This window comes from Capricornis sumatraensis, chromosome 1 (genome assembly GCF_032405125.1).
Source record: "Capricornis sumatraensis isolate serow.1 chromosome 1, serow.2, whole genome shotgun sequence".
NCBI classification, from domain to species: Eukaryota; Metazoa; Chordata; class Mammalia; order Artiodactyla; family Bovidae; genus Capricornis; species Capricornis sumatraensis.
The window spans coordinates 78690063-78716368 of NC_091069.1; the positions used below are offsets into that span (position 1 = coordinate 78690063).

General features: G+C 36.5%; 2 protein-coding genes and 1 pseudogene across 3 annotated transcripts in view; 2 read left to right on the forward strand and 1 right to left on the reverse strand.

The window, feature by feature from the left end:
* The window catches only part of SRBD1 (S1 RNA binding domain 1), a 229899-nt gene that overhangs the window by 118535 nt on the left and 85058 nt on the right, over positions 1–26306 (forward strand). The window contains exons 15-16 of the mRNA XM_068970186.1: positions 10487–10578; positions 20672–20754. Of these exons, the coding sequence (XP_068826287.1) occupies positions 10487–10578; positions 20672–20754 (175 nt within the window). The remainder of the gene's footprint in view (positions 1–10486; positions 10579–20671; positions 20755–26306) is intronic.
* Positions 758–1084, reverse strand: LOC138087119 (peptidyl-prolyl cis-trans isomerase FKBP1A pseudogene; annotated as a pseudogene).
* Positions 9462–12399, forward strand: LOC138077867 (transcription factor BTF3-like). Of its 2 annotated transcripts, none has more exons than XM_068970207.1 (2): positions 9462–9470; positions 11914–12399. In XM_068970207.1, exon 2 carries the CDS (start codon positions 11914–11916, stop codon positions 12397–12399), a length of 486 nt encoding a protein of 161 aa, XP_068826308.1. In that variant the 5' UTR covers positions 9462–9470. The 2 variants fall into 2 exon arrangements, with proteins under 2 accessions (XP_068826308.1, XP_068826299.1); XM_068970198.1 differs by lacking the exon at positions 9462–9470 and having other exon boundaries at positions 11914–12295; positions 12353–12399.

Sequence of the window (26306 nt, forward strand, 5' to 3'; positions counted from 1 at the left end):
AAACAGTTTTCTTTCAAAAGGCAGAGGATTTAAGGGGAGGATTGGGGGATAGAGCAGTGGAGGCAAAGGCTCTCCCCATTCCCACTTAGTTTTGGGTAGGGCTTTTAATTCAGCCCAAGGACATCTCTCAACTTGGAGAATAGTTTGGCCCTGAAAAGCATCTCAGGTCTTCTATGGCTTTGCAATGCAGCAGTAAGAATGTTTAATATGTAATAGAGAAGACTTTCATCCAAGGTAAAATTAAATAATATCCTTGTCCCGCCCACTCCACACACCAGTTCCTGCTCTGAACTTACTCCATTACTTGTGCTGTTAATACCTGCTGCTGCTGCTGCTGCTGCTGCTAAGTCACTTCAGTCGTGTCCGACTCTGTGCAACCCCATAGACGGCAGCCCACCAGGCTCCCCCATCCCTGGGATTCTCCAGGCAAGAACATTGGAGTGGGTGTTAATACCTGACCAATACTTAACTGAAAACCTAGAGCCAAAGAACTAAAACTCAGTCTTCACCCCAAAACAAAAACAAACTAAAATGAGTAACTTGAGGTTTATGTCAACTAGTTCAGGTCAGCACACATATGAGGAGAAAGAGGGAAGAGTGAAGCTAGCGACAGAAAACATTCAACTAGGGAAGATGGTTATAGGAAGAGCAGTGGAACATCAGGAAAAGCTCCGTACAGACTCGTAGGCAGCTGGAGGTGCAGTATCTTTCCATGGCACATTGAAGAATAGGGACTTCAGGGAGGAGGCCATTCCTGTCACTCCAGTTTTAGAAGCTCCACATCAAAGATGAGAGTAGCATTTGGTGGGATGATGCCTGGGTGCCCTCTTGACCCATAGGCGTAGTCTGGGGAGACAGTCAGCTTGGCTCTCTGACCCACGCTCATTTGGGCAATCCCTTCTTCCCAGCCTCGGATCACCTGCTTCTTGCCCAGCACAAACTTAAAGGGTTTGTTTCTGTCTCGAGAGGAGTCAAATTTCTTTCCATCTTGCAGCGTCCCCGTGTAGTGCACCACGCAGGTCTGGCCGTGCTGCGGGAACGTGCGCCCGTCCCCAGGGGAGATGGTCTCTACCTGCACTCCCATGGCGGAGGAGGCCCTACCGCTGGGCGGGCAGACAGGTGGGCGGGCTGGACCGAGCCGACCAGGCAGCAGTTGTGCGGCTCTGCCTCCTTCCTCCGCGCAACTGCTAAGCACCTGCCCTGGCGCGCCTCCCTGAGGCTTTAGAACACTGGTTCTTAAAGTCGTAGACTTTATTAGAATTTAAAACTTTTATGTTTTAAAAGACCGTTAGAGAAATGAAAAGATAAGCCAAAGATTGGGAGAAACTATTTGCAAATTATGTATCTGATGGTGGACTTGTACTTAGAATAGGCAAAGAACACATAATTGGATGAGACAAGCCGATTAAAAATGGGCAAAGATTTGAATAGATATTCCAGTAGAGAAGATTAGGAAAGGCCAACAAAGACATTGAATAAATGTTCAGCATCATCAATAATAAATGTAAAACAAGCTACAAGTAGATAGCACTTCATGACCATTAGAATAGTTGTAGTCAAAAAGACAGACAACAACAGCAAGTATTGTCTAGGAAATGAACAAACTGGAGTCTTTATTCATTGATGGCTGGATGGCATCACGGACTCGATGGACGTGAGTCTGAGTGAACTCCGGGAGATGGTGATGGACAGGGAGGCCTGGCGTGCTGCGATTCATGGGGTCGCAAAGAGTCCAACACGACTGAGTGACTGAACTGAGGCAGTTTCTTAAAAATTAAACATGGATTTACAACCCAGTATTTCCACTCCTGGGAATGTGTCCAAGAGAAATGAAACGTATGTCCACACAGACTTGTAAATAAATGTTTATAGCAACATTATTTACAATATCAGAAACTTGGACCAACCCCAAATTCTTTTAACTGATGAATGGATAAACAAAATGCAGTATTTCTAGAACAGTGGAATACTATTTAGCAATAAAAAAGTAGTGATACTACAGCATGAATGAATCTCAAAAGCATTATGATAAGTGAAGAAGCCAGACAGAAAGACCACATACTTTATGATTCCATTTATATGATTTGTCCAGGCAGGTGAATGTCTAGAGACAAAAAGTAAATTAGTGAATACCTGGGGTTGGAGATGAGTACTGCAAATGGGCACCAAAGGATCTTTTGGGGATGGAAATATTCTGAAATTGAATTTTGGTGATGGTCATACAACATTGAATTATATACTTAAGATGGGTGAACTTTATGAAATGTAAATTATACCTCAGTAAAGGTTTAAAACCTGTATGGTCCCAGCAGCATCAGCATCACCAGTGAACTTGTTAGAAATGCAAATTTTCCACGCCAGTAAAGCCAGAACTCTGGACATGTGTGCTTTAAAAACCTTCCGCAGACTGATGCAGCATTGAGTTTGAGAACCACATGAGAATCAAAGAAGGTTAAATGGAGATGTGGGTAGTTTGGGTACAGCTTACATATATTCAGTCTACCCTGTTACTGTAACTGTAGGAAAGGTTTGAATTAAGGACTGTTGTAATAGAGTTAAAGAAAATTACAGGGCAGTGGGAGTAAAAATAAACTGGCCTTTCATGTTCTTGATATGCCCCTATGAGAAGCTTTATGATTGTGATGTTTGTGTACCACATATATTAGTAAATCCCTGTGTTCTTTTAGACTTGCTGTTACTTAACGAACATAGCATAAACAGGTTCATTTGCCATAACGACAGTGGAAGTTTAGATCCTTGAAAGGAATTATTTCTCCTAAATATTTACACAGTATAATATAGCAGAGCCAGAAATATGCAGTGATCCCAAAAAAGTAAAGATCTGACCATAGATAAAGAAGTAAATGGAGCAGCCTGCTGAACTGAATAACTCCTTCTCTCCCTCTGTCTGTTCAGTGTACTTTTGAAAAGCGCGATTAGAAAAAGCAGTTAATCTAGAGTCGTCATCTTACATTTGGCGTGTGCTTTCAGGGTTTGTATGTTTTTTCTTTCTTTTGCCCTGAGCTTTATCTGGGTGGCCCAAAGAAATTCTGAAGTTTTTTGGTTGTCTCAGAAAAGGGTCTGATGATTCAAACTGGAGACTGCTTGTTGGTGAATGTGTTAGGTGAAGTTTGTAGATAAGGTCACCATTAAACGGGGGGTGGGATGACTTCTGCAGAGGTATAAATTCATTTCAGAGGAAAGGAGGGATTGGCAGGGTGGGGGGTTTGAGGTAGAAACAAACATAAGACAAGGAAGGAAAGGAGGAATGAGTAATGGTGTTAAAAATGATAAAATATGTATGATTTATTAGTGGAGTTCACTGAGATTGTCAGCAATAGCATTTGGGAGAATATTGGGAAATGTAGCACAAACCATCATTTTTTTCCAAAACTTTATTCAACTATAAGTAAAAAGAACTGAGCTGTTAGCTGCTGGTAAAGTATATCTCAGTTTCTGTCTCTCTCTCTAATTATTTTATTTCTCATTGTCTTTTTCTCTTTGCTTCTCTCCTTTTGTTTTTTGTTCTTTAAACTTTTAATAGTTCAGTTGTATTATTCAGCATTATTATTAGCAAAATATTATAACCCTCTAAGTTGGTAATTCTCATTCTGACTTCTGTTATTGGATGGATAATAAAGGAATAATATATCTTGCCATAAGTTACATTCTGAAAAAAGTCTATGCTATAGCAGTCTGAATTCCACATATTTTATTAGTGAATAAATTCCCAAAGATCTATTTAAGCTTAAAAAAGATAGAAGGCATAAAAAAGAAAAAGTAAACCTCCCTTTGTAAGAAAACGCTAATTCATACTCTTAGATTTATATCTAAATGTAGAATTATATTTGAACAAGAATAACCAAACAGATAATCTGTTATTATATGAGTAAATACAAATCGAATGCCTTAAAATCTGACAGTTTTGAAGTTAACCGCAAGAATCAGGAGAAGCACGCTTTTTGATATGTTTGGGCAGTAAGGATGGTAGGGAGGTTGACATCATGTTTTTAAAATCAGGACATTTCAAAATGGTGACCAAAGCACAGTTAATTGTAAAATTAGATGAATGGTTCTTCCTTGGCTTCTTAGTTTTGGGAACTTGTTAGTAGCGAACGTGGTTGCTGCAAACAACAGCCTATTCCATCGTTAGTGTTCTACTCTTTGAGCCTGCTTTTCTTGTCCTGGTACAGTGGGGCCCTTCTCCATGTGCCCAGTGTAAACTCACTTAAGCATCAGGCCTGCTGCTTGGTTGCTCCTGTGACTGTCTTTTCCATGAGCTTCCTTTAGTGATATTGTGCAGTACTTGTATCAGCTTCATGTTGGACTCAAATGTAGATGGGGGAGGTGGGCAGAAAGGAGGCTCCCACCCACACCCCCCACACCCCCAACACCGCCCCCCTCACCACCTCGCCTCCAAGGGAAACAGAAGACAGTGAAGGGAAGGGAGAAAGGAAATGAAAGGAATGCTTACCCTGGAGAGTGGTAGAGAGCCACAATTTCTGCTGGTTCTATTCTTTGTCAGAAACTGCTTTGCCTCGGTAGAGGGACCCAACCACCTACAAATGGAGAGAAGCTCTGTGTCTTTGTCCCTCAGTCTGTTGATTGGCTTTCCCCATGACGGCATTTGAAGGTACCAGTGATTTTTGTCATCTTTATCTGTGAATAGCCCACTGACAACAGTAAAAGTGATTTAAATGTAATTGTTTTGACACGTTGTGGTACATTGTAGCAGCTCAGTGTCATTGTAAACATAAGCCAGAATTAGATTCTCCTGTGGCCTGAGTACCGTTGTTGAGTTTATAGGCCAGGAGAGTAGGTAGCTGGTACTTTGAGGAACCCCAAATTCCAAATTACAATTCTGTTTGGAAGTTGCTAATTTGGGTTTGTCCTTTTTAGGTTTCTTTTGTGGGTTAACAGTGTTCATCTGATATGATATGAGATACTGAAGGAAAAGTAGCCCAGAGAATTCTGTATGGTTGAAACTCTGCTTTGTGGATATGATGAGATGTCCATCCCAGTGTACATTTCACCCTCTGTTTGGTAGACATTTTAAGTTCTCATAGGCTTATTATGGGTCCTCTGTGTAATTACTCTACCGTTGCTAGACTCATTCTCTTTGGAAAATGCTCATTCTTTGAAAGATAACTCAGAATTTTTTCTAAAAAAACTGTGATAGTTGGAGAATTGCTTCTAACTGGTCTTCCACCAGATGGTGCTAGTGTTACATACCTACAGGTAAATTCCTTCGGTGTCATTGTAATTTTGAGATTGTGTGTTTCTGCTCTTTCCTGTTTCACCATACTTTGCTTTTAGTGTGTGTTTTTTCCACACACTACTTTCCTGGTGTATAACCAAGTCGCCTCACATCTTTTCTGTGGTAGATAGTGAATTGATTTTGCTGTGGTGATTCACTTGGTGGATTGATGCGCTTGGTGGATAGATTCACAGGCCAAAGACTAAGTTATAACTTAAAGACACAAAATATATTCTATACTGTAAAATTTTTCATCATGCCTTTGTTTTTTTGACCTGTATGTACAAATTGAGAGCTATTCTTGACTTTTCTGTTTGGTCACGTGTCTTTCTTGTTATAAAACAATATCATATTATTGTTTTAGGTCTCACAGGAGCCAAGTTTGGAAGTTATTACTAACCAATGATGTTTACCCATATTTAAGTTCAAAATAACTTTCATAATTTTCAAAGAAAGTTTGGTTTAAACGAATGTTGGATATTATGTGATATCAGATCTCTTGGCCAGGTAAACAATGGTCATTTGAAACTTGAATTTTATAAACTTTTTATTTTTACAAATAAATATAGTTATTGCAGAAAAATTTAAAGAAACAAAAATTCATTTAAAGAAATAACTGATAGTTAAGTACTGTTAACATTACCATAAATGTTTCTTTTTTCTTTTTATTTACCTATATTTTAAAAATATCAAAATTGGTCTTATGTCATAGTTTTATAACCAGCCTTTCCACTTAATGCTTCACAACAATAATTTCTGATGACAGTATAGTTTTTCATTAAAGAACCCTTTAATGATGGGCATTCTGATTTCAGATTCTTTCATTCAGAGCCATGCTATGATTCATAGCACTATTTATTTTTTTGTATAAATTAAAATTTCTTTCATATAAGTTCCTAAAAATATATTAGCCAGTTCAGAAAGAATGGGTATTTTTGTGACTTGATCTTTATTTTCAAATTACCATCCAAAAGAGTTTTACAGTTTAAACATCCTTAACAGTGTGGGATCTTGTTTCCTGGCATCCTTAGGATCACCAGATTACCTTAGTTTATATTTTTTTGGCCGCATGCAAGGCTTGAAGGATCTTAGTTCCCTCGACCAGGGATCGAACCCATCCCGCCTGCAGTGGAAGCACAGAGTCCTCTAACCACTGGACCCCACAGGGCATTCCCGCCTCAGTTTTTAAAGTGACTACATACTGCTCATTTGAGACTCCCTGAAATGACAGTTCATCACTAAATAAAGGAATTTAAAATTGATTTTTAAAAAAAAAAGTATTCTTTAAACAGTAAATCCTTATTTATGGTGATTTAGTTTTTGGCCTTGACTCCTATCCCCAAAATACAAACAACTATTCTTTCATACTTCAGAACAGATTACCTCATAGCAAAGCAAATGATTAACTTTTTTAGACACTTTGTCTTACTTGTTGAGAAATTGAAGTCATTTACCTACCTGCTTTTCATATAAATGTTTCTCAGTCTGAAAATTTAGAAGAACTACTTTTAGATAAATTATTTCTAAGACTTTAGTGAAATGAGCTATGCATTTAGCATCAGAACTTTTTAGTACGTATGTTTTTGGTAGGCAGAAGGAGGGAGGAAAAGGAAACTGCTAGATATTGATAAAACATAAGAAATTCTAGTATACTTTTGTAAAAATTGAAAACATCAGCTTTTGTTAGTTTAAGCAAATATGTCCTGGGTGATTTTTGATGTCTTACTAAATATTAATTGTGTTTTCATTTAAGTAGATTAACTTTGAATTAAATTTTCAACATAGGAAGCATGCAGTTTATTTTAAAATAAGAAAAACAGAAAAGCTATTTTCATATCTGGGAAATAAGAAGAGAGGAGGAGACTCATACTGAGGCTTCAAGCAACCTTGTAAATTAATGTCAAAACTATTAGCCCAGTAACAAAAAAAACCAAACAGCTCATTTTCCTCTCTCATGAAAGTAATTCTCTCATCTCAATTTGGCAAAAGGAATTACCATTCTTTTACTATCAGAATGAATAGTCACTGTAAGAAAAATATTTGCAAGTGTGGCTCTAAAAGAGTCATCAATGTACAATTTTTCTTGGTTCAATTCAGCTCAGTTCGGTTCTTGGTAGAAGAGACTTATAAACTGTGTAGAAATAAATTATGTGGTCTAAATATATTTTTTAATAAATTATATTTATTTTTGTAAATTTATTTTACAGATTTATGTAACAGCATTGACTTTTACTTGCAATAACAAAAATTAGTGTTTTTCACTTGCAGACTTTTTGTTTAAAACATTTTAAATGAATTTAAAAGTAAATGCATCTATATTATGGGCATTACACTTGGATTTTTAGGTTATGAGTGTGTGGTTTATATATATATATATATATATATATATATATAATTTTTTAATAAAAGACCTAGAAAGACTCTAGTATAGTGCTGATTTAGATAAAGTGCTTTAAGAATGATCAGTTTCATTCTAGAGAATTAGCACATTAACTTATAGATCCGGGACAATATAAAAGTGCAGTGGTAGCTTCTGAAATGTAGTTTTGTATATTTGAAGTTTGAGATACCATATTATTTATTTATGCATTTGTCAAAACAAGCAATTTGAAGGTATTTTAAGCACTGTAATAATCTTAAAACTTTTGAGTTTAGATAGAACTGTGTTAGTTAAATTTCCCCAAAATTATAAATTTTACTCAAAGTCTTGTCTGTTTTATGGCAAAATAAATAAAATAATCAAATTGCTAAGATTATGAGCCTAATTAGTTTACACCTGAGTGAAATTTGTTTTGTGATATATGATACATATTAAATGTTAGATATCTGGATATTGTGCAAAGTTTACTTTTGCTTTCCTTAAAATATACTAGAGATAATTGGAATAATTTTTTAATAGTTTATTGGGAAACTTCCTAATAAGAAGAGCGCCTTGTAAAATCTCACATATAATATCTATCCTTAAACTCTAAATATGAAAGAAAAAAAAGGAAGAGGGCAAATGCTGTAACTTTTGTTCTTAGCAGCTTCTCCTGGAAAAAATCATCACCACTCCCAGCTTGATTTATTTCATTTAATTCTTGCTACATACACTTCTCAGATCCTTATATGTTTTATATTGAAGTAATCAGTGTTGAGGTTTTTCTGTTCGTTTAGATTATTTAAGCGTCCTGATCTGCGCTTAGTTCTGAACTGTTTATTGGACCCATGCTATCTAGTAACTAAAGCATATGAAATTTACTACATTTTGTATTGATTTAATATTAATGTTAATCTAAAATCTTTGGGTGCAGCGTGTCACATCTGTTTTGTATTCCTCTGTTTTAAAGAAGTGGCAGTATGGTATTTGGAGGAATATTTATTATCTGAGTGTTTTTCTTTGCAACAGTTTCCCTCAGTCTTTTGAGAATTATAACTTCCAAGAGACAGTGAATCACCCAGAAAATTCTCAGGTACCCAATTGCTAAAGCCCACAGTTAATTGGAATTTTTATTTACCGTTTAAGTTCCCTTTGCTCAAATAGTGGTAATTTTGGAGGTTTCTGGCCATGACAGAAAATAAATTTGTGGTAAGATTTTTTAAAATACTCTTTTCTCTTAATAATTGGTCCTGCCTGCACGTCACAGATACTCTGGGTTTTTTTCTTTTTTGGAAAAGAACTTTGTTAGGCTGAGTGTTCATTTGTGTTTGAAACTAAATTTTCCATGGCTGGTGGCTGAATATTCTTACTTATCCTCAGTTTCACAAAGGGGTTGGCTTTGTGCTTTGTATATAATATGTACCTCTTACTGTATCTTGATGGGGGTTTGATGAGGAACAAGATGAGCAGCCTCGCTTTCCAATTGAAGAGTGTTCATTTTCCCTGTTAGGAAATTTGGAATAATAGATCTTGTTTGCAAAAAATATATAAATCTTCTTGTTGCCCCAAGTAATCCTCTCAAGTTTCAGTGGCTTATAACCATCAAAGTTCAATTAGGAGTTCTGCAAAGAACTCTTTGGAGTAGTAAACTAACTGTTTCACATTTACTTATCATTGTTGAGTGGTTACAGTGGAGCAATATGTTAGAAGTTATCTGCTCAACTTGTCTCATAATTGAAGTAACTGCTGAAGAGCAAGAAAGGGAGAGGTTCCTAAGAGTAGATTAAAAATTAAGCACCACCGTGCTACTTTTGAATCTTGACACCTAGATAGTCACATGGTAGAGAACCAAAGGTATTGTAAATACTTAAAGTAGATGATTTTTTATATATCATAAAGAAAGCCCATAATTTTAAAATGTTAGATAAACTGTACAGAAGTCAACCTCTATACAACTGTCATCTGTAAGAGAGTGCTGCCAGTGTGGTTTGTAAAGTATATGGAGCCAGAGAAGAAAAAAAGAGGTTGTATGATGGCTTGATTAAAAGAAACAAGAAATGGTTTAAAACCTGCCTAAAGTGATAATGTTTCAAGTTTACTGAAAGGATGACTTGAAACCCTCCTGAAAAGAAGTGGGGTGTCTGACCTTCTTCCTTTTCACATTGTTGTTGTTAATTATAACCAAGTAATAATAATGGTGAAGGCTTCCAAGTTGGCTCAGTGGTAAAGAATCTGCCTGCCAAGCAGGAGACATAGGTTCAATCCCTGGGTTGGTAACATCCTCTGTAAAAGGAAATGGCCACCAACTCCAGTATCTTGCATGGGAAATCCCATGGATGGAGGAGCATGGTGAGCTACAGTCCATGGACCCACGAGTCAGACGTGACTTAGCAACTAAACAACAACAACAGGGCAGCATTTATAGAAATAGTTTTTGTGTGTATCCACATATGCACATATCCACATACATGTCTGTGCTTTCCAACATGCTTTAGAATGATTAATTCAGACAAGAGTCATAAATGTCAGTCTATAAAAGATTATAAGCACAAGGGAAGCTAAGTATTCTGAAAATTTTGTTGGCCTCATGGAGGAGTATCCATTGTGTTCATTTATAAACTCTTATTACTACTGACAGAAAACAACTGAATGAATTCATTATGGATTTAAGCCTGTGTATTTCCTATGTGAAGAAAAAAACATTGCTTAATCACTTATGTTAATGAATAATCAAGTGGTATGGATACCACTGAAATTTAAAGAGAATGCTTTGCTCTTCAGTTCTCTTATAATACCTACTCTCGTTCATTCATTTTTTGGGGGCAGGCAGAAAGTTTGGCGAATGATATTCCCCTTTTCTTTCTTCTCAGTATCGTCAGTGAAGCAGGAGCATCAGTCTACAGTGTCAGCCCTGAAGCTAACAAAGAGATGCCAGGATTGGACCCTAATTTGAGAAGTGCAGGTAAGAAACTATGGACCATCACAAAAGCGTGTGATTTTAGTATTTTGGACTTAAATTTGTAGCAAACAAAATATTTAAATATCTAAGAAATTTTAGAAGCTGTATTATGGGCATATTAGAAAGAAAGTGTTTGAATGGAATAATACTGGGCATTATGGAAAAGAGGCGGAAGAAAACTGCTTTTAAGGAACATTGCACAGTATTCTAGAGATGGTGAAAAATTAGCCCAAAACATTATTAGTAAAACTAAATGCTGGAGAGTTAATAGTACAATAAAACACTCTCAGCTCTCATTATTATTATGAAATATTACAGCTTTTTGTTGGAGGAAAGTAATATGTTAACATAAAAATATTTAAAGTGCAAATGCATAAACAGTTAAAGATTTTCAGTCCATTGCAAAATATTTGCTGAATGATCAGTTTCTCTTGTCTTGCTAATATGAATTGCCATTAGTGTATTGTTTCAATCAGCCTTATTTGATTTTAGTTGTATAAAATTGCTCTGATTTCTGTGTTGTGGAATAGTTTAAATCTTGTGTATGAAGGAATTAAGATATTTTGAGACATCCAATTAAAGTAATTAGATCTGGTCAGAGCATTTTTCTGTGTAATAGGTGGATATTTAGACTGCTTTGTTAGAAAGGACTTGTGTGTTTATTGATTTATTACTTTTTAATCAAAGTATCATTTATTTACAGTGTTATATTTGTTAGGTGTACAGCATTGTGATTCAGTATTTTTACAGATTATACTCCTTAAAAGTTCTTAAAAGATAATGACTATAATTCCCATTGCTGTACAATATATCATTGTTGTTTATTTTATATTTAGTAGTTTGTGTATCATAACTCCCCAGTTTTAGGAAATGGGGAAATTAGGGGAAATAGACTTCTTGTTTAATTTTTTCCCCTTAAAAGATTCTCATCAAATTTCATTGACTGTTCTTGAAATTTATACCTGTAGATAGGTATTTGAAGATTTTTGCATTAATCTAAAGTTAAAGACTTTTTTTGTAATCCAAAAGAATTTGTAGTTTCCTTTCAGTTGTTCATTCTATGATACAGTCACCTGTCTACAATGATCATCTCTTCAAACTCAGATCCCAGCTCAAATTCTTGCTTCTTCAGTGAAACTTTTTCCTGTCACACCAACTCAATGGGGTCTCTGCCTCCTTGCCATGTTCTCTTTTGATACTTGCCTTATATAAATAGTAATAAGCTCTAGCGGCCATCTTGCCTCCCCGCGTGTGTGCGCCTAACCTCAGCTGGTCTGCCCGAGACCGTCTGAGTGCCAACCCTAGTCCCCCGCGCGGCCCCATTTCCGCTCCAACAAGATGAAAGAAACTATCATGAACCAGGAGAAACTCGCCAAACTGCAGGCACAAGTGCGCATTGGTGGGAAAGGAACTGCTCGCAGAAAGAAGGTGGTTCATAGAACAGCCACAGCAGATGACAAAAAACTTCAGTTCTCTTTAAAGAAGTTAGGGGTAAACAATATCTCTGGTATTGAAGAGGTGAATATGTTCACAAATCAAGGAACAGTGATCCACTTTAACAACCCTAAAGTTCAGGCATCTCTGGCAGCAAACACTTTCACCATTACGGGCCACACTGAGACAAAGCAACTGACTGAAATGCTCCCCAGCATCTTAAACCAGCTTGCTGCCGACAGTCTGACCAGTTTAAGGAGACTGGCTGAAGCTCTGCCTAAACAATCTGTGGATGGAAAAGCACCACTTGCCACTGGAGAGGAGGAGGATGATGAAGTTCCAGATCTTGTGGAGAATTTTGATGAGGCTTCCCAGAATGAAGCAAACTGAATTGAGTTAACTTCTGAAGAAGATAAATCTTGAAGAAGTTACTGGGAGCTGCTATTTTATATTATGACTGCTTTTTAAAATTTTGTTTATGGATCTGATAAAATCTAGATCTCTAATATTTTTAAGCCTAAGCCCCTGGACACTGCAGCTCTTTTCAGTTTTTGCTTATATACAATTCATTCTTTGCAGCTAATGAAGCTGAAGAAGCCTAAGAATAAAGTTTGAGACAAAGATAAATAAAATTCTTAGCCTAGTAAAATAAAAATAAAAATAAATAGTAATAAAATACTAAGAGGAAGAATAGCTAGGGTAATCATAGTGGGACCTACTAATGCTAATCTTTTTTAAGCACTTAATATATGTGAAACATTGTGGTAAATACATTACCAGGATTATTTTATTTAATCCTCACAATTGCCCTGAGTCATTTATTACTCCCCCTTTACAGATGAGGAAACCAAGGCTTAAAGAGGCTGCATAGCCAAGTAAGTGTGTACATAATATTTGTGTATTAACTTGTAAAATAAAGGAATACTTTACAGAAAATAAAATTCAGAGCCTCCCTCCCAAGTTGGCACTGAAAGATAGTCATCTAACAGGGCATTTGATAAAAATGTTACATAGGTGGTGGCAGTCCCTCAAACTTCCCTTTTGCTGCTGTTTCCTTTCCACCACTGGCCTGTGTGGATCCATGACTGCACAGTATTATGAGGGAACAAAACTGTAATGCTCTAATAAGACTGTGAAAATAGCAAATAATAAAAAAGGGAATTGGTATATAGTCCTAATTACTCTGATTTCAAAACCTAGCTGTGTCTTCGGTTTGTGATTCACTGCAGATGTGCCTTCTTTCTTTGTCTAACTTGTTTCCATGTTGGCAACAACTTTGTTTGATCCATATCAACTCAAAATACCTCCCTAGACATTTTGAGTCTTCATGGTGTCTGGACCTGGAATCAAATGTTGAAACTGAGTCTCCACTTTTGACTTTCTAGGGCCCCACTTCCTTTTCAATTCCTGTTTTCTGACTGGGAGTCTTCCTCTTTCCTAGTGATTGATGCTGGGGATGACTTTACACTTCATTTGAGATCTGCCTATGGGTATGGGTTTTACCTTTCAACCCTCCATAAGTTTACTGTATCAAATATAAGAGAACCTCAACATTCTTACAAGTGTTAAACATATGTAAGAAAATGACCTTTATCTTACTATCTTTTTGACCAGTTTATCAGCTTATTGAAAATAGAAGTTATCCTTATATATACTTTCATTCCCCTCATAAAAATTCATTATACGGACAGGATTTAAATTGGATGAGTAGAATGGTAGATAGTTGGTATTAAAATGTTTATTTTGGACTTCTGATTTAATATGAAGTTTAAATATCCTTCATTCTCTTCTGAAATCTCATTAAAATGACAATAACTTAATAGAATGAAGGCATAAACTACTAGAACAAGGAGAATGGGGAAGAGAAAATAGCAACAATAGTTTTGAAGCTGGAAATCAGTTGAGATCTAGCCAGCTTGAGAAATTGGAATACTGAGACAGCATTGTTGAAAGCAGAACTAACCTGAAATAGATCACAGAAACCCTGAGGACTTAGGGAATACACCAAGCACTGTTAGAAGTATCTTGGTAGGGCTGAGAATGGGTCTAAAATAAGAAGATGGATTAAAAGTCTCTTTAAAAAAACAATGAGATCAAGTTAAATATAGAATACCATATAACCCAGCAATCCCATTTCTAGGTATATACCCAAAAAATTGAAAATAGGTACTCAGCAAATACTTGTACACAAATATTCATAGCAGCACTATTTACAATACCCAAAAACTGGCATTGGTCCAGTAGCTGAATCTCTATCAGCAGGTGAATAGATAAAATGTGGTTTGTCCGTATGATGAAGTAATATTTTCAGTCATAAGAAGGAATGAAGTAACGATACATGCTGTGACATGGATGAGCCTTGAAAACATGCTAAGCAAAAGAATCTGAGCACAAATGGTCACATATTGTATGATTTTATATATATATATATGAAATGTCCAGAATAGGCAAATCTGCAGACACAGAGCACTGGATGGTGGTTGCCAGAGACTAGGAAGAGGGGACAGTGAAGAGGGACTGCTTAATGTGTTCGGGGTTTCCTGTAAGGGGTGATGAAAATATTTTGGAACTTGATAGAGGTGGTGGTTTGCACAATATTGTAAGTGTACTAAATACCAGTGAGAGTTACACCTTAAAATGGTTACGTTTATGTTATGTGAATTTCACATCAGTAAAAAAAAATGAATTAGACCTAGTCCACAAAGCTGAGTAACTCTCCCTCCACTTTTGCAGAAAACTGGAAAATTGTTCTCTAGAGAGGATTAAATAGAAGGTTTCTGCACCAGAAGACATGGGTTATACACAAGAGTGGGAATACCTATTTTTTTTAAAAAAAGGATTAAATAGTTATTAACTTGATGTTGTAGATACCTTCATTTCAGTTCAGTTCAGTCTCTCAGTCATGTCCCACTCTTTGCAACCCCGTGGACTGCAGCATGCCAGGCTTCCTTGTCTATCACCAACTCCTGGAGTTTAGCCAAACTCATGTCTATTGAGTTGGTGATGCCATCCAACCATCTCATCCTCTGTCGTCCCCTTCTCCTCCCACTTTCAGTCTTTCTCAGCATCAGGGTCTTTTCAAATCAGTCAGCTCTTCACATCAGGAGGCCAAAGTATTGGAGTTTCAGCTTCGACATCAGTCCTTCCAATGAACACCCAGGACTGATCTCCTTTAGGATGGACTGGTTGGATCTCCTTGCAGTCCCAGGGACTCTCAAGAGTCTTCTCCAACACCACAGTTCAAAAGCATCAATTCTTCGGCGCTCAGCTTACTTTACAGTCCAACTCTCACATCCATACATGACTACTGGAAAAACCATAGCTTTGACTAGACGGACCTTTGTTGACAAAGTAATGTCTCTGCTTTTTAATATGCTGTCTAGGTTGGTCATAACTTCCCTTCTGAGGAGTAAGTGTCTTAATTTCATGGCTGCAGTCACCATCTGCAATGATTTTGGAGCCCCCAAAAATAAAGTCAGCTGCTGTTTCCACTGTTTCCCCATCTATTTGCCATGAGGTGATGGGAGCAGATGCCATGATCTTAGTTTTCTGAATGTTGAGCTTTAAGATACCTTAGAGAGGACTAAAACCTCCATGCAGGAAATTAGGGGATTCTAGCCAACACAAGAGAAAATACATATAGAAACTGAGATCAGAGATTTCACAGAGAAATGGCCAAATTACCTTGTAGTGAAGCCTACAACTGACAAACCCCACCTTTGAGCAAAGCACTTATAGTCAGGTTTTTAGTACCCTGCCTCTGATGGAAAGTCATCATTCACTTAGCATGTAAGGAAAATTTATACTGTTAAACGCCAAAATATGAGGCAGGGGGTGGAGTGTATACACTACATGGAAGAAATAGAGACTGTGTAGAAAGAAGAAAAATAAAAAGCTTGATATCCTTAGAGAAAAGATACTTCATTCATTTAAGGGTATATTTACATAAAATAAGTTCACCCTTTCTAGGTATACCATCTATGAATTTTTAAAAGCTTATGCTAGTCAGGGCACCACAAGTGCTGCAGTCAAGATACACACTATTTATATTAGGTCAACAGATTTGCCAGCTCCTTTTTGAAACATGCAATTACTGATTAGAGGATCAAGATGTGCATTAAGAGCATTGCAGTTACATTTTAATCAGCTTTTTCTAGTGAAAAAATTCTAATTTGGAGTTCTTGAATGAAATAAGACAGCATGGGGATTAACCTGTCTTCCTCTGTTGCTGTCTGATGGCAAGGAGAAGTATAAAAATGAAGTGAGTTTTGGACTTGAAAAGTTTCCACTTTATAGTCTCAGGTAACAGAATAAAGAAAATTTTAAAGACAGCACAGTTTAGTACAGTCTTTTCAGCAATACATTTATTTGCTCTGGAAGCTTTAAGATTCTATGTGTTTCATGGATCTAAAGACCAAAACCAATATAATTCCTTTTATGCTTTGTATATAAGACACCTTATAAATGAGGGGAGAATGCTGCTTTTAGTGGTACTGCACATGGCTGTAGCTCTGGTTGCTTACCTTTTAGGATGGTAATCTTCACTCAGTCTGGGCTCCCTTCCACAGGTTATGCACATTTTATTTTTCTTATATGCAGTACACACACACATACACACAGAAACAGTGAATGGATTCTCCTTCATGATATTTTCTTATTGGTTATTGATGGCATATGATGGAGCATCAGTTTTTGTGTGGGTATCTTGAAACCAGCCAACTGATTGAATCTTATTAGTTCTGATATTTTTTTCAGTTGACTTAGTTGGGTTTTCTAAGAAGACAGTCATCATCTGCAAATAAGTAATCTAGTTTCTGTCTTTTCAGTAATCGTGTCTTCTTTCTTTTCCAGTTGTGTTAACTAGAATTTCCTGAACAGTGGTGAATAGTAACAATGACAGAGAGAAGCGTTGGCATCATATGTGGGAAAAAATAGGTAACATTTGCCATACATTTGGACATTCTGCGTTTAAAAAATACATAACAACTTCATTGAGATACAGTTTACATAGCACAGAATTAACCCTTTTAAAGTGTATGTCATCATTTTTTGGTATAGTCAGTTGTGTAACTATTGCCAGTATCCGATTTTAGAGCATTTTCATTGCCTCAAATAGAAACCCCATACCAATTAGCAGTTTGTACCCCTTCCTCTCTTTTTCCCAGTCTCTGGAAAACACTGACCTTCTTTCTGTCTGTATAAATTTGTCTATTCTGGATACATCATAGAAATGGAGTCATTACCATGTGAGGTCTTTTGTGACCAACTGGCTTCTTTCACTTAGTATAGTGTTTTCAAAGTTTACCCATGCTCTAGCGTGTTGTCAGTACCCCATTCCTTTTTATTGCCAAATAATGTACCACCATACTGGTGTGTACCATGTTTTTTTAATCCATTTATCAGTTGTTGAATATTTGGGTTGTTTTCACCTTTTCGACTACTATGAGTAATGCTGCTATGAACATCCATGTACAAGATTTTATTTGGACAGATGTTTTCATTTCTTTTGAGCATGTACCTAGAAGTAAAAACTCGGGGACACAGGATGACTCTGTTCAGCATGTTCCAGAAGTCTTTTCTACTCCTTTTACTATACTTGCCTCACCACTCCTCCTCTGCCTCTGCCACCATTTCCTCCTTTTCCTTTCTAACTCAAATGTGAGTGTGCCGCAAGTTTGGGGCCATGACCCTTACTCTGTCTTCGTTTTCTTAATCAGCAATCTACTAGACTCCTTTTGCCTGAGCTACTTATCTGTCTCTAACTTGCAGAAATCTGTTGTTAGCCTGATCATTATTACTGTTTGTTGCATAATGTTTCTCTTGGTTATCCTGCCAGCAGAAAAACAGCTCCATCTTCTCTTCAAAGCTTGAGCATATTACTTTTCAAATTCTACTTTAAACAGTATTCATCTGTCTTTCTCCTCCTGCCTCTGTCTCTTCCATATTTGGTTTTTATACTTCATAGAATGAACAGCATCTGAAAGTGAAATGCCAATCCTAGAAATATTAGATCTTTGTCAAGGGTTGTTTACTGGGTACACTGTAACTCCAGAAGCCCTTGGGACTTATTGTAGAATTAATGTCATCTAGAAACCATCATTTTCAATCCATCATTGCTAATATTTAGCAATATTTGGATGAACAAATGATACACTGGCAGTGAACTGTTGGAAGGGAATCCAGTAGAAAATAGTTGAAAATCCTTTTATGTATCTCAGAAATGTTAAAATATGGGATCTACTCATACTTACCAATTATACACAATGCTGTAACCACTTTCTGAGTTTTAGGTTTTCATAATGTGGGTTTTCCTGAAGGTGTATTTTTGAAAGATTTATGTATTATTGATATACTTTTACTGAATTTCTAATATTGCCTTCCTATGCAACATATGTTCTGATGCCTGTTACCTTAACTTGGTTTACTGTTGTGAGTTAATTGTTGTTTCTTTAATCTGAAAGTATTTTGGCAATGTATGTATATGTTTGAAATTCATTCTTATTGTATTATATATATAAAGGCTAGAATAAAGAAATAATACAGTTATCCGTTGGTAGCCTTAGAAGATTGGTTTTAGGAACACCTCTCAGGTACCAAAACACAAGGATGCTCTTGTCCTTTATATAAAATGGTGTAATATTTACATATAAGCTATGCACATCCTCCAGTATACTTTAAAACATCTCTAGATTACTTGTAGTACCTAATACAATGTAAATGTTATGTAAACAGTTGTAAGTCCAATGTAAATAGTTGCTGAATGCGGAAAATTCAAGTTTTACTTTTTGGAACTTTCTGGAATTTTTTTTCAAACATTTTTGATCCATAGCAATATCTGTGAATGTGAAACTTACAGATGTGGAGGGCTGACTTTTTTATTTTTAGAGGATACTAGGTATGTCTCTAGTGACATATGTTTCAATGTGTAACTATAAATGTGGTTATTAGAAGAAACCACTTATACTTCCATGCTTGCACTAATTAACTTTATATGAAATTTGATAAGATAGGTGTATGTGAAGTCCTTGGAATTCCCATCTCTTCTGTGGGAGAAATAGGCAGATTATAAGATACCAGCATATTGGTCTCTAAGCTTATTTTGCAAGTTGCCATTGTCACTATCTCTTAGCAATACTAGTAAAAGATGTGAAAAAAAACTTGAATGACTGTGCAGTGAACTTGATGTTTACAGTGGATCTTATCTCTGATGAGAGGTGGCACACATCAGGAGAATCTGATAGTCATTTCTAAGAGGTGCCTTCTTTTACCAGTCCTTGAACAGTTTAACACAAAAACAGCCATGTAATTTCCTTTAACATCCTTAATGTTTTCACTTAATGAATTTATATTTCATCCAACCTTCTAAATGAGTAGGTGACATTGACTAACTTTCATGTGTTTAGAAAATGAATCCTGTTCATATGTAAACACTCAGTGCATCTATGCTACTTGGGGGAAAAAAAAGAGTTGCCTGAATTATCCTTAAGATTCATATTGATGAAGAATTGATGCTTTTGAACTGTGGTGTTGGAGAAGACTCTTGAGACTCCCTTGGACTGCAAAGAGATCAAACCAGGCCATCCTAAAGGAAATCAGTCCTGAATATTCATTGAAAGGATTGATGCTGAAGCTGAAACTCCAATACTCTGGCCACTTGATGTGAAGAGCTGACTCATTTGAAAAGACCCTGATGCTGGGAAGGATTGAAGGCGGGAGGAGAAGGGGATGACAGAGGATGAGATGGTTGGATGGCATCACCGACTTGATGGACGTGAATTTGAGCAAGCTCCGGGAGTTGGTGATGGCCAGGGAAACCTTGCGTGCTGCAGTCCATGGGGTTGCAAAGAGTCAGACACGACTGAGCAGCTGAACTGAACTGAAGATTCATATTAAATTTCTTTTTTTCCAACTAAATTCGTCTTATAAGCTAAATTAGTTATGAGATTTTGTTTAAAAAAAGGTGATAATAAATGATGACTAAGTAAAAATCATGACACAAGTAAAGCAATATTTGAATTTAACTCTCAAGTCTCAAAAATGCGATGTGATGGTCAGGAAAGGGATGTAATTAGGACTGTGCGTGTGTTAGGACCAAGCAGTTAACATGCAGATCACTTCCCAGACTAATCTTGCAGTCATATTCAAGGCAATACAAGTATATTCACTAGCCAGCTAACTTGATCTCTGATTGCAGTAAGATATGATTCTATCATTTACTCATCATTATCAAGATGTAGTCTTAATAAGCATATTTAATGCAAAGATGTATATCATGTTTATAGTAAGGCAGGGTTATTTAAAAATAAAACAATATCTACTTGTTTTTTAAATTGTGAGGTGTCCTTGCATACTGTATTTAATGAATGAACAGGCAATTGTGTAAATATAGCAACCGTTTTACTTGTTTTTCCAAATATATAACCCTTTCAATGCATTTGAGCTTAGGAATGCCTAGGAGTTTTGGTGACATAATCAATCCTGAAGTTTTGCATTCACTTTTTGTATGGGTCGGCGAGACTTTGAAACTTGGTTAAACTGTTGGTCTTTTAGGGGGAAGAATAAAGAGGGATAACTGCTTGTATTATAAGAAACTAAAATAGTAATTATCTGGATACTGCTTTTCACATTAAGCCATACTTGTTTTCTGATTCTGTTTTTTCAGTTTCCATAGCAAGGCGTGTACAAGATCCATTAGCTGAGCTAGTGAAAATCGAGCCAAAGCACATCGGAGTTGGAATGTATCAGGTAAAGCAATGTGGATCATTTAATTTATGAAATCCATCAATAAAGAGAGCAGTACTCAAACCTTGGTATAGTAATTGTCAGTGGGAATAAGTTCCCATTTTCAACAGTTATACAGTTTGTAGAACGATAGTTAGGTATTATAAATTACTAAGGAAGGAGTGAATTTTTTATTCTGGTGTTTATGATTTTGATCAAGACTTAGAATTAGTTATAATCAGTTTAGACAGTATTAAAATGTTAGATGCAAGTCTGAAGAGCCTCTCCTTTTAATGTTTTTATAAAAGTGGAGGGGATGTGGATAAAGCGGAGTATGTTGGCTCTTTTGGTAAACCCATATGAACTATTGATCTTTATTGATCTTTCTGGAAGAAGCCTTTGGTACTTACTGTTATTTTTTTTTTCCTGTTTTTCACTCCTATTAGATTATTATAGTTTGTTTTTGTCATTTCCCAGTATGAGCTAAAAGCTCGCATTTTTGTTACTGTGTAGTAGTAGCAATAATAGTAGTAATAGTGCTTATTGTTGTTGCTATTGTATTTTCAGTTCTTAAGTTTGTATTCCTTAGGCAGTTGAGGGCGACACTTAATCTGGATGAAATGAATCCATATTGGTTTAAGTGGTCTCCAGAAACCTCAAGTTGAATTATTTTCCTCTCTGGTGAAAGTTCCACTTAGGCCTGAAGGAGAATATTACCCTCTGTATAATTTTCATGAAATTTGAGTGATAGGTACTGTACTTTCTCTAAGAAAATACTATATTACATCATAGGATCTGTGACCACTAGAAATGGAAGAGAGAGACCTTTGAGATCATCCAACCCTACCTGCTCATTTGACAGGAAAAGAAGCCGTGTCCAAGAGTAGTTAGGATTTTTACCCAGGCTCACACTATCAAAGCCTGGACTAACCTGTCATATATGGGACTTAACTGGAGTTTTCCCATTTTATAGTAAGTTGAACCAAGAGGCATCCAAAGCTTTAACTGGACTTGTTCATTCAACAAGGATGGTTCCTAAAGGGACTGATCTAGTTACAGATAGATAAAATACCTAGTATCTAAAGAGTATCCCTACTATAGCAGTTTTATAATACAGGCATCATAGTTAAGAGAAGTTACATTAAGGTGAAGTTATGGAATACTTCAGCAAGATGGTGGAACAAAGGAAAGGGAAAGTCAAACTTATATAACCCAGGAGGCTAATAACCTGTTGGCATCAGGTCTTTAAGTAAATAGCAGGGACCTTGTCACCAGATTTGGATTCAGAGTAGTGTTTAATGTGGAAAAACTGTGGAATTCATTCCAAAAGCAATGAGAAGTAATGGAAGAGTTTTAAGCAGAGGAATGACATGATTTGATTTGTATTTTTGAATGTTGACTGACTATTCTAGGTGAAAGGTAATGGCTGGGACAAAGTTAATGGCACTCAGTAGAAATGGAAAGAAATAAAATATATTTTGTCGGGACTACTTGGTGATATGAGTGAAAAGGAGTTGTGACGAATTTGCTGCAAGGGTCATGAGGATGCCTGAGCAGATTTGGTGAGGATGAGATGAGTAATCTAGTTTTGGATATGTTAAATTTGAGGTGCCTGTAAGAAATACAGGAAGAGATATCAGCTCAGAGTTGGATATACAAGTCTGAGATTTAGAGATACAGCCATGTTAACACTAGAGTACATACCCTTGAGCAAACAGTGACACTGAGAAAGTGATCCAGACAGTAGGCTGAGCTCATGCTATTCTTTAACTACATTACCACCGCCGCTGTCATGTTCCAGATTCCATAAGAGGACAGGAGAAGTGTGCATACATGTCTGTACCTATATAAATACTCACTATGTTAATCAGCTGATAATAGTCTGGGAAAACAAGAAAGGGTCCCACCAGTGGATCGAAATTATAAGAATTCTTAAAAGATATTAAGCTTGATGAGTCACATCCACAGAAAAATAAAGCATGGTGGAGCCACACCCCCCAAATATATAGACCAGTAGTGTTCGCTAACCGGAGTCATATTCAAAGAGTGGGGGGTCTGTATGATTAGATAAGGAGCTACATATAGAATGGCTAGGCCTGTGGTGACCCCTCTCCCTCACTTTTCTGTGAATCTCAATTGAGTATAATACAGAGGCCAGAGAGGCTTGGTGATCCCTCAGGTAGCCTTTGATTGTCAGAAAGCTCAAGGAGTTTCTTCCTAGGAAGACAAACTCCTGACATGTACATGACACCTGGCCTCATATCCCACATTTTTTACTTGAGGCTCATGGTAGTGAACAGAACCATTATACACAGACAGACACAGAGAGTCTCTGAAATGACCTTGCTGCCAAGAGTCACTAAATGTTTGAGGAAAACGTATGATAGAAAAACGAGGCTCCAACCTTAAGAAAAAAACAGTACTCAGAGAAACAATGAACAGGCAACAGACTCTGAAATAAGTCAGATTAACATTCATGGTAACATAGGAAAGGTTATTACATTTCTAAAACAAACATGGAATAGAATGAAATTAAACCAATCTAAGAATTTTAAAATCTAATTGTTAAGATTTTAAAAAAGAAAAAACAACACATAGGTGAAATAGAGTGGACACAGCTAGAAGCAAATTAATGAAGTAGAAGATGGAGTTAGGTTCTTCAGGGTGTAGTCTTAAAAAGGTAGGAAGCATAAGCAAAAGGTCGTACACTATAGAGTACCTTCTAAAGCTTCTGTGCTTAGTCGCTTCAGTCGTGTCTGACCCTCTGCTACCCTGTGGGACCATGGCCTGCCAGGCTCCTCTGTCCATGGGATTCTCCAGGCAAGAATACAGGAGTGGTTTGCCATTTCCTTCTCCATCTAAAGCTTCTACATTCATCTAATAGAACTTCAAATAAATGAGAGTGGAGGGGAGTTATAATCCCAGAAATAATAGGATGAAATTTCTCCAAGCTGAAAATAGACAAGTCTTCTAAAAAGGCCTGCTGGTACTGCTGCTAAGTCGCTTTAGTCTTGTCCAACTCTGTGCGACCCTATAGACAGCAGCCCAGCAGGCTCCCCGATCCCTGGGATTCTCCAGGCAAGAACACTGGAGTGGGTTGCCATTTCCTTTTCCAATGCATAAAAGTGAAAGTGAAGTCGCTCAGTCATGTCAGACTCTTAGTGACCCCATGGACTGCAGCCTACCAGGCTCCTCCGTCCATGGGGTTTTCCAGGCAAGTGTACTGGAGTGGGGTGCCATTGCCTTCTCCATCTAAAAAGGCCTACTGAATACTGAATAAAAGAGTGACAAACGACCTACACTCAGATGCCTTCCTGTGAAATTTCAGAATGCTAGTAATAAGGAGGAACTGACTTAAGACCTTCCAGAGAGCAAACACAGTTTACCAACAAAGGAAAAAATCAGGTAGATATTAGCCCTATTATTGGTAAAAAGAGGTAATAGAAGATAGAAATGCAGTAGTTTTGAAGTTGAGAAAAAATTTATATTGAACCTGTAATTCTGTATGCAGGCAAACCAGCAATTCAGTGTGAGAGGAAAATAAAATAAAAATAGTTTTGGATCTGTAATGATTCAGCTTCTCTGATTGTTACAGACCTTCTTTGAAAGAATTATTTATGCTAGTACTCCTGCCTAATGTGGGAGGGGTGGGTGTGGTATTGGAGGTCCAAAAAGTGGAGGTCATGTTTTGAGGAAGCGGTATCAAAGTAAGGAAACAGCAGAGAGCTTTACAATACACACATATCCAGTAAAGTGTATTTGTATTGTTAAGTCATAGTTTTTTAACTATAAGGTTCATCTTTAAATTAGTCAGGAGCAGATCAACTAAACATGGGAGAGTAGAAGAAAAAGAAGAGATAGAATATTAGGACTCTTTTTCAGGAAAATGATTCAAATATAGATTAACTCTTTAATTTTTTAGAAAAACATAATCTGAAATATATGAATAATAACCACACATAGGACAATTAATATAAATCATGAGAGTAAAAAAATAAATAAATAAAGTTTAACATTCCAACCAAAGGTAGAGGAAAGAAAATAAGAAAGTATAGTTAAAAAAAATATGATGACAGAAATAAGTGTACTAATAGGTAAAAGTGAAAGTGTTAAATTTCCCTGTGAATAGAATCTCAGACTTTTACAAATGAAATATAGCACTGAGATGTGTGTGTCTGACTCTTGCGACCCCATGGACTGTAGACCATCAGGCTATGGGATTTCCCAGGCAGGAATGGAGTGGGTTGCCATTTCCTTCTCCAGGGGATCATCCCAACCTAGAAATCAAACCTGGTCTCTTACATTGCAAGCAGTCTCTTTCATTACAGACAGATTCTTTACCAACTGAGCCACCATGGAAGCTTATATGTGCAAGAGGTACTTCTTTTTTTTTTTAATAAATTTATTATTTTAATTGGAGGCTAATTACTTTACAATATTGTATTGGTTTTGCCATACATCAACATGAATCTGCCATGGGTGTACACGTGTTCAAGAAAGAAGCAACCTTGATATTTCAAATGTGGAGAAAAATATTCCACATGAATGAAAACTCAGCAGCATCAACATGTGAGATGAAATAGAATTTAAGGCAAAATTCATTTAAGATCAAAGGTCAAGTTCAAAAAGGGTTATTTAATATTAATTGTGGAACAGTATCCCAAGAAAATAAAATTGCTCTGAGCATTATAGAATGCTAACAGCATAGCTTCAGAAAAATAGGCAGTGTTAAACACTTCTGAAAATTAGAGCAAGAGACAAGTTCACTTTTTTTGGTGGGGGCTTTAACAGACCACAGTATAGTGACACATATATTTTAAAAACACCTTTATTGAGATATAATCATATACCTTACATAAATATATAAATTCATCCACTTAAAGTGTACATGTCAAAGATGCTTCGTATATTCACAGGGTTGTGAAACTGTTAGCACTGTCTAATTTTTGAACATTTTCATTACCCCGAAAGAAACCATTAGCAGTCACTCTCCAGCCCCGACTCCTTCCCCAGCCCTAGGCCACTACTAACTTATTTTCTGTTTCTATTGGTTTGTCTGTTCTGGATATGTCATACAAATGTAATTATACAGTGTGTGGTCTTTTGTGACTGGCTTCTTTCCTTTCACATAATATTTTCAAGGTTCATCCATGCTATAGCATGTATCAGAACTTCATTCTTTTTGTGGGTGACAGTACCTCATTGTATGTATATATACCGCATTTTGTTTATCCATTTATCAGGCCACGGAAATTTGGGTTAATTCCACTTTGGGGCTCTTATGAATAATGCTATTATGAACATTTGTGTACAAGTTTCTATTTTATTTTTATTTTACTTCTAAACAGGTATTGGTTAGCAGGCAGCAAGAAATTACTGTTAGGTATTCAGTTCTTAGGTGAGATAGCATTGTTTAGTGGATCCATCCAAATCTAGTCTACTGGCTTTGTATCTAGAGAGATATGAACTTATAGTAAAACTGTGTACAAATTTTTAAGATGTGTATTTTCATTTCTCTTGAATATATACCTAGAGTGGATTTGCTGTGTTACAGTTTAAAGCCAAATGATGAAGTA